The sequence below is a fragment of the Anarrhichthys ocellatus genome, unplaced genomic scaffold (genome assembly GCF_004355925.1).
Source record: "Anarrhichthys ocellatus isolate YVR2014 unplaced genomic scaffold, GSC_Weel_1.0 scaffold3, whole genome shotgun sequence".
Lineage (NCBI taxonomy): Eukaryota > Metazoa > Chordata > Actinopteri > Perciformes > Anarhichadidae > Anarrhichthys > Anarrhichthys ocellatus.
In genome coordinates, this window is record NW_022280033.1 from 539,103 (window position 1) to 547,940 (window position 8,838).

Below are 8,838 nucleotides of genomic sequence, written 5' to 3' on the forward strand. Positions count from 1 at the left end.
CACACACACACACACACACACACACACACACACACACACACACACACTACAGTCATATTGCTGTCAGACTGTTTAGCTGTTCATGTGTTTTTATTCATGCATAATACATTGTAGAGACCTACAACTGTCACCAGTTGTTCTTTTAAATTGATCACATTTAACGATAGATCATCAATATTAAAATAAAGACTTGATGTTTTTCCTGTAAATGTAAAGATGTCACAGGAGATAACAGTAGAACAGTAGATCCTAACACTTCTCTGTAATCTGAATATATTCAACCTTTCTTTGATCGTTTTCAAAGTTGAAACACAACTGTTAAGTGTAATTATTTCCTCAGGTTTGGAAATGAAGAACTAGGATAAATCAGAGGTTTACATTACGAGATCAAAGCTATGGAGGAAGGTGTGAGGGGGCTGTTTGCACAGGTGCATGATGGGAGAGAGGGTTTATTGTCCACTTGGTGACAGAATTACTTCTTATAAAGAAACGTAGAAATAGAACAGGGGTAGAATGGACATCTAACTGTCTGACGTGGTGATCTTTCAATGTTTGTTCTGTCACATAAAAATGAAAACTTCTACATGTTTTAATAAGAGTTTAGTTAACAGATCTCAGACTAACCGATTTGTCATTTGTGCTTTAAATGCTACACAATGCAGCCCCTCCTCTCCCTTACGCCCAAATCATTCTGTTGGCCCCACATTAGCCACTTCCCTGGAAGAATGACGCCTGCTTTAATTGAATTAAATTATACCTTATGCATGCTAAACCGCAAAGCACCTACTTAGACGGATGGAGAGTTAAATGGGAAAGGCTAGGGCCTCTCCAGCTGATAACACGGATACACACACATACACACACACGCACACACACACACACACACACGCGCTAATCAAAACAAGACATCAAGTAATCTAATCTGAATCACTAACAATTATCAGCACATTGGCCTCAAGGCCAGTCGTATTCCTTTGATCAATGTTTTCTATTAAAAAAAGTGTAAACAATTCAATATCTTCCTCTCGCTCCCTTCCTTTATGTGTGTGTGTGTGTGTGTGTGTGTGGTGGTGGTGGTGGTGGGGGGGTTATTAACCAATTGTCCTTGGAAATGAGTAAGGAAATCAGGAGGAGAGAGGAGGGGGGGAGCGACGGGTTTGTCTGGATACTTTAAGGAGCTAATCTAAGTGAAGTCGGCCATCTTGCCGCACACCAAGGGACAGAAGAGGACCTTTCTTTTTTTTTTTTTTGTCGCCAAGGAAATATAACTGCAGCTTTGAAATACTCTTTTAATTTGCCTTCTTTCTCTGAAGACGTTTTAACGCCACCAGTCCTTCGAGGTTCCTCATTTATTTTCCTCGAAGATTATGTGGAAACGGTTATTCCCGCGGCCGGACACGCCGGACACCAACTCACACAAACAACACACTCATGTACACAAGCGCACACACACACACACACACATACACACACTGTAAAAAGCATCTAATTCAAGGGCATATATCTCTTTCAGGATTCAGGCAGCAGAATGCGGCTGCTGCCTTTCAGATATTTCATTACCAAAGAGTATTTATTTCATTTTCACCCTCAAATTCGTTGTCGTCACAATTCTCACAAGACCCCCGTCCCTTTCTCTGGAACATTCGGAAACGTCACCGAGGATTTGACAACAGTGCTTTCCCAGGGTAAGTCCTGGTCCATCTGTGTGTGCCCCCCCCCCCCCTTCCTACTCCCAGTATATTATGTTCAGTGGACCGTGCTCGGTTCAGAGCTGCAATTTCACTCATGTCTTCTCTAGTCTAGTTTGCTTCGGAACAGCAATTCCCGGGCACCCTTTTTTCTTACCGTGAATGTACTTTTGCTGACAGGTATGTGTGTGTGTGTGTGTTCAACATTTACTCAGCGTTCGGGGGAAATTGAGGGGACAGCAAATTTGGTTGGGATGTCGTAAAAAATTGTGCAGAGTCAAGACGACTAAAACTGAAAGAGAGAGAAATGTTTAAAGAGAGAAGAAGGGAGTCCATCCATAGTTCTTACTGACATGTTCAGGTTGTGACGTTCAGCACCCATAAGAGAGTCTGAGCAGGAAGTTAATAAGGAAAGAAACAGTCTCGACTCCTTCTAAAGTGTTCAACAAAGTGGACTGCCAAAGGATGAGACAGGGCTTTTCCAGCGCATTGCAAGTGTAGCGAGCAGCGAAAAGCGAGCCATGGAAGTGACAAGGAGGGTAGCTGAAGAGGCTGCTGGTCACTCTATTAGCTGCTGCTGCTGCTGCTGCACACTGAGGTGACGCTGCACGGCACCGCAGTGCACACGGAGCAAAGAGGCAGACAACTCAAACTCTGGACGGCCTTCACTTAAGCTTCCTTTATACTCGGAGTATGTACGGAGAACTTTTGGACACTTCCTGCAGCCATGTGATCTCAATCGCCTCCAAAACACAACAGCAGGTTTAACTAAAAATCAAATAGATTTATTATCCAAGTATCAGAGTAAGGATTGGCAACGGTTTTCAGTCTCACACACACACACACACACACACACACACACACACACACACACACACGACTTACATCACAGACGCCCGTGGCCCTGTTTGGTGCCGTGGCGGCTGAGTTGGGGACGCTCTTGTTGCCGGCCTTCATCGCAGCATCTCTGCGGGCCTGTTCCAGGAGGAGGCGGGCTCTCTCCTTCAGCTCCTCCTGACGAGACAGCACCTTCTGTGTGCAACAAAACACACAGAGCTCTTATAACACGGCGTTCTTTTGTGAGAAAAGAGTAATGGGAGACTCTAGCATATTATTTGACTCTTCAAATATGGGAATATGAGTATTTCTATTTCACCTTTACCCACCGGGGTCTTGTTTTTGTGCGATTAATTTGCACGTTAATGTATTTTTGTGCTGTTTTTGTCATGACTACTTTCACACAGAACATGAAATATTATGCGGCAAAAGAGCAACATACCTTAGTCACCAATCACAAGTTAAGTTGCACTTATATCTATGAAACGCTGAACGTAGTCCAAACCAAGACTTTTATTACTCCCAGATCCACTCCTGCTGTTCTTACCTTTCACAATAAAAGCCCTACACTTAATACACTGGCAGTGTTTTTAGCATTTTTGTGTCATTTATACGTCACTTAAAATGTGTACTCACCTTCTCAGCAGGGGGACTTGATACAGGGGCAGGTGTCGGCTCCTTTGAAAGACAAAATACCACATTAACTACAGGTGTGTGAGAAAAAATACCAAGTTACTGGTTCTATATTAATAATATATGTCTGGACTGGTTTCCATTCATCTATGATTCTTAAAAAAATGTACGAACTTGTGTAATTTAGTCAATAAGTGACATAAATGATCAATGTTTGACCTAGAGTAGCATGTTTTCTTATTTCCTGTTTGTACCGTGAGCAGGTGGGGGTAGAAAAGACAAGTGGACCTAAATGTAGGAGTCGGGTACACGTCCCCCATGATAAACAGGACTTTATGGGGCCAGCCTACAGCTCCTGACTGGGTCCAGTGGTGTGGAGAGCATGACGGCTTTGACAAGAAAGCAAAAACACACCTGGCTTAGAATTTTATCTGCCAGGTAATCCCGGCTGTATAATAACGGGGGAGCGAAGAGGGCGAGCGGAGCGTCTACATCTGGTTCAGACGGAGCAGCGTTAAAACACAGTGTTTATCCTTTCAACAAGTCAAATCTGGCCCGGGCGCAGGCGAGGAAGCATCCCGCTAACTTGATAACAGCGGATCAAAACAGGGTGTCATAACTGTCACAACCCCCCCGCCCCCCCCCCCCCCCCCCCCCCCGTGACCTTTCGACTTGTAAACAGGAAGCGGTAATCTGGGGTTAACCGACGCAGGCGGCAATGTATTCAACGTGTGTGTGTGTGTGTGTGTGTGTGACTGAGATGAGGTGTGCTCCACGCAAAGCGTCGCCACGCCTGAGCGGTCGCGGCACCAACTGCCATCAACTGAAGGGATGAGAAATATAATGAAAAATATAATGAAATGTCAAAAGCAGGGGGTTTCTCCTTCTGTAGTCGCCACGTGTTAAAGGGGCCCCGGCCTGCCACGCGTCTGGCTCTCGGCACAACGAGACAGGCGACGACAAACATCTAATGCAGAAACGGGAGAATTTTTTCGGTCATCTCTGCAACGGCATCGACGAGGTCGGGATTTTGAAGCTTAGCGAAAAGCGCCGGGGAGGAAATGAGTGTTCACCGATTCCCTCTGTCTTATGATGGATGCAGCAGTGGAAGTTTCAATCAAAAAAAAACAAAACATGAAGGATCCATTTAGAGGGCCGGTGCAGGTAGACGCCGTCAGAATGTTAATACCCGACTTAAGTAGCGAGATGTGAATTAGTGTACGTCACACAGAAGGATCCAGAGGTTGTTTGAGGTTCAGGACGTATAATTAGCTGTGAGATAGTTTAATCTATCGCTTACTGACCCTTGAAGGACGGGTGTAACTATATTCACAAATATTCCCGTTTCTACATCTTTGCTTCTCTTGTATTAAAACAGAGGGATTAATCAAACATAAGAAATAAGAAATAAAATGGAAAGCATGTAAAAAAAAAAAGTGATGTTAGCTCTTACAAAACCAAAGTACAAAGGGAAATAAACAAATACATTCTTTCTTCACTCTCCTCTTGTTGTATTTAAATGTTCAGTGAGTTCCTTCTCTGGGTGTTTACCTGTTTGGGAGGCGTGGCTGTGTGGTTGACTGGAGGGGAGCTGGTTTCTGAGGCGGGCTCAGACTCCGAGTGACGCAGGCTGGCCCTCTTCTTCTTGATGAGGTCTGCGTCCCTGTTGTAGGAGAAGCCCAGTTTCTGGTGGGGCGGTGAGGCCCCTCTCCTGGTGGGGGACCCCGGGTCTGTACTTCCCTCCCTTCGTTCCTCTCCCACCTCATCCTTCCGCTGCCTCTCCTTCTCCATCTCTCTCTCCACTCTCTGCGGCAGCTCGCTGAGGTCCAGAGTGTTGGCTTTGAGTAGATTCGCCCGGTCCTCGGAGCTCGACGTCGGCGTCTTGTGGGTCGAGTCCGTCGTCGTGGCGGGTAACGCCGTGCGTGGCGATGGGACAGGAGGGGAGGACTGCGAAGGCCCCGCCGCCGCCGAGCTGACCGCTCCCACTTCTCCGGCCTTCCGACCCGGCTCCGCCGCCTCGTCCTCGGCGGCTTCGGTGCCGTTAGATTCGGCGTTGACCCCGCCGGCGGATTCGTCGGCCTCAGAGTTCACCTGGCGGTGCTGCACGTCGTTGAGCTCGGCGTAGAACTTGTCCTGGCCGATGGAGGCGTTCGTGTCCGTTTCGAAGTCGCCCACCTTGTAGGTGCTGCGGCTGCTGTTGGCCTCGATCTGCACCACGTTGAGCTCCTCGCCGGAGAAGTGGGCCCGGATCTGGTACAGGTAGGTCATCACCGTCAGCTTGTCGGGAATAGCCAGCAGCACCATGTCCGACGGCTCCAGGAGACGGGAGATGCCGAGGCTCGCAAAGCCGTCATATGCCTGAAAAAAAAAGACAAACTTTCAATTACAGATTCAAACTGGTTTGAAAAATGGACGGAGTATGGTTTCTTTATTCAAACCTGGGTTGTATTTGGTGCATTGCATGCATGATCCATGTGTGCCTGTGTGTTTGTGAGTGAGAGACACCTTTGGCATGACTGCTGACAGGTCATGTCAGGGATGGTTGTCCCCGATAAGAGACACAGATACCCCAAGACAGAGCGCTTAATCCCAAAGTGTGTGTGTCCCCTTATCGCTTCCCTACATCAACCTGCCCACGCTCTCCGTCACGCGTGTAATTGGTCTGATTAGAGTCTGATGAGAAAATACAGGTTTGATTATCAAGCGACACACGAAAACCCCAATCCCCCATCACCAGATAGACTGAGACAGAGAGAGAGAGAGGATGAAAACCATTATCGCAGCCAATGACAGGTAAATAAATAGATTAACAGCGCGCACACACGCACACGCGCACACACACACACACACACACACACACAATCCATCTGTCCCAGGTATCACAGCTTGTATCTGGGCTGCTTGATAGTGTTGATCTAATTCAGACCTGTTGCGGCGCTCGTTTGTTTCACTGCCTCCGTAGATCTTCTCAGGTCTATCAGTCTCTCTTCCAAACCCTCCTCCGAGTGTCTTTAACCGTTATTTACCCCGGGGATCGTTTTGAAGAGCCTTGCTGACTCCTATTCAGCTCTTGTCCACATTTTCCTTCCTTTTATCTATCTAGAAAAATGGAGTCTATTGAGCGCGTATGATTTCTTTCATTAAGTCCCTGATTTGCTTTCATCCAGTAGATCTGTGAGCTTCTTCTACGACTACCGTCTCTAAGTGAGCAACTTCAACTCTTCTTCTACAACTTCTACAAAAGATATTGACTGTGTGCCCCATGTTCTTATTAGATTATCATTATTTTATAACACAATACATAAATATTAGTCACTTGAAGTGGCTTAATGTTGTTAATCTTGTTATCATACTGTATAGTCTTGTGACTGTGTTCTTATATAATTTGGCTGGTATTGCGATATTGATTTTACCAGATCAACCTCCTACGATTTGGATATTAGTCCATCAATTAAGCACGGAGCTATCAACAGGTGGTCCCACGTAGAACTATGAGGTGAACTTCTTGTGTCAAGTATAATTATATATTACATACGCGTTACTGATCACTACGGAGTGTTTATTATGTGGAAAGTGATTTTGGACACAGCTCAGAATGAAGTGAATCAGTATTCGTTTCTAACTGGTGACAAAAGAACAGAAGGAAAGAAAAGGAGAATAAAAAGATGGTTTAACGGAGAGAAGTTTCTCAATTTACAATCAATTATGACGTCTTTTGTTGGGGGGGTTTCACTCTCACCTCCTTTTGTACCCGTTCTATTGATGGAGAAGTAGGTGTTTGTGCTCGCAGAGACAAGGCAGGAAGAAAGAACTGACGGCGGGAGAAAAGAAAAGGGAGAACAGAGAGGAGTTTGCCTTTACAACGAGCCTGTTTAAAGTTCCTACCTCACTTCCTCCCCCCGGCAGAAAGGGAGATAAAAGAAAAGAGATAAAAGAAAGAGAAAGAATATGGGGGAATAAGAGGGCCTGATTGGGTTTCTAACACGTATTCAGGGGAGTAAAGTGTGCTCACATTGTTCAGTGGAGGCCGTGAAAGAGAGCGACAACTCTGCTGCTCAATAGGGAGGGAAGGAGGGAGAGGGGGAGGGGGGGAGAGAGAGAGAGAAAAGAGAGAGAGATAGGGAGAGAGAGAGAGAGAGAAAGAGAAAAGAGAGAGAGAGGGAGAGGGAGAGAGGGAGAGAGAAAAGAGAGAGAGAAAGAGAAAAGAGAGAGAGATAGGGAGAGAGAGAGAAAAGAGAGAGATAGGGAGAGAGAGAGAGAGAAAAGAGAGAGAGAAGAGAGAAAAGAGAAAGGGAGAGAGAAAAGAGAGATAGAAAAGAGAGAGAGAGAGAGAAAAGAGAGAGAGAGAAAAGAGAGGGAGAGAGAAGAGAGAGATAGAAAAGAGAGAGAGAAAAGAGAGAGAGAGGGAGAGAGAGAAAAGAGAGGGAGAGATAAGAGAGAGCGAGAGAACGTGAGAGCCGTACGAGGGAGGGAGGGAGGCTCTCGAGCTGGGTTTTGTTTCAGGGTCGATGTTGGTCTTGACATGCGCTTCAGTGTTTTTGACCTCAGTGTCACGATTTATTCTTTCTGCGTCTTCTGTTGCAGCTTGATGAGCTGATCACGTCACACAGACACCGATACTGAGAGAAGACCTGCTGTCTTTCAGGGATGTTTTTGTTTTTTTGGTGGTAGGAGACAGAACTGACTGCAGTTAAATCACAAGTAAATATTCTATGTTGTTGTTGTTATTGCAGCAGGCAGAACACAACGGGTATACAAGATTTTTAGAAGATCACAAAAATATTAAAAATGTACATTTTATGCCATCTAAAATAGTTGAAAACCAGGATATATGACGGCTGAGCCATAATTAGATATGATATTGTTTATGGCGTCTTATCATACTTTTTGTAAGGTTTTGCTTGCAGCCAATCACAGCAGGCGTTCTTTGATCAATGCGGCGTGTGATTGGTCCACTACCACAGCAGCTACAGCCCCATGCAGTGTGAGGTAACTACTGTAAACACCTGTTGCATCTGATAGAAAACAACTGAACATGATGGGGATCAAATGAATGTACTGGTATCAGTATCACTTTAAGGGTCACGTAGTCATGATGTATTATAATAAATGATCATTATTTATCTATATCAACCCTCTAAACTGCTTGATTGATCGTGTCTATTTTTTCAACACTGACTGATTAGAGCAATATGAATATCATGTATTCTGTTTTCTCACTTCTCGTCATCCGGCTGACAAGGCTTTTGGTTCGGACTAAATGTCACCGATGTCTTCGCCCGCTCCGCCATAGAGCACGCTGCCCCACCCCATCCCGCTCGCTCTCAGTGACTGACAGCTATCTATCGCTGTCAATCATCAACGCTGCCCCACCCCCTCCTCTCTCGGTTGTGCTCAGGGAGCTTTAGCCCGCTGCTTGGTGCTACGCTATCAGATGCCATGACAAATGACTTCTCCTTGGCCTCATTACACCACACACACACACACACACACACACACACACACACACACACACACACACACACACACACACACACACACACACACACACACACACTCCTCAAACAACCAGATGAACATGTGGACAAACACACACACACACACACTGATAATGGATAATTTCAAAGGTTGTAAGTGTTCTGAATATTCACTTCTCTCACGCGTACACACACACACACTC

At 45.7% G+C, this 8,838-nt stretch overlaps 1 protein-coding gene across 1 annotated transcript in view; it reads right to left on the minus strand.

Moving 5' to 3' along the window:
• Positions 1-8,838, minus strand: part of ehbp1 (EH domain binding protein 1) — a 132,778-nt gene that overhangs the window by 58,766 nt on the left and 65,174 nt on the right. Inside the window, exons 14-16 of the mRNA XM_031840771.1 lie at positions 4,710-5,516; positions 3,162-3,203; positions 2,574-2,720 (exon numbers count right to left, since the gene is read on the minus strand). Of these exons, the coding sequence (XP_031696631.1) occupies positions 2,574-2,720; positions 3,162-3,203; positions 4,710-5,516 (996 nt within the window). The remainder of the gene's footprint in view (positions 1-2,573; positions 2,721-3,161; positions 3,204-4,709; positions 5,517-8,838) is intronic.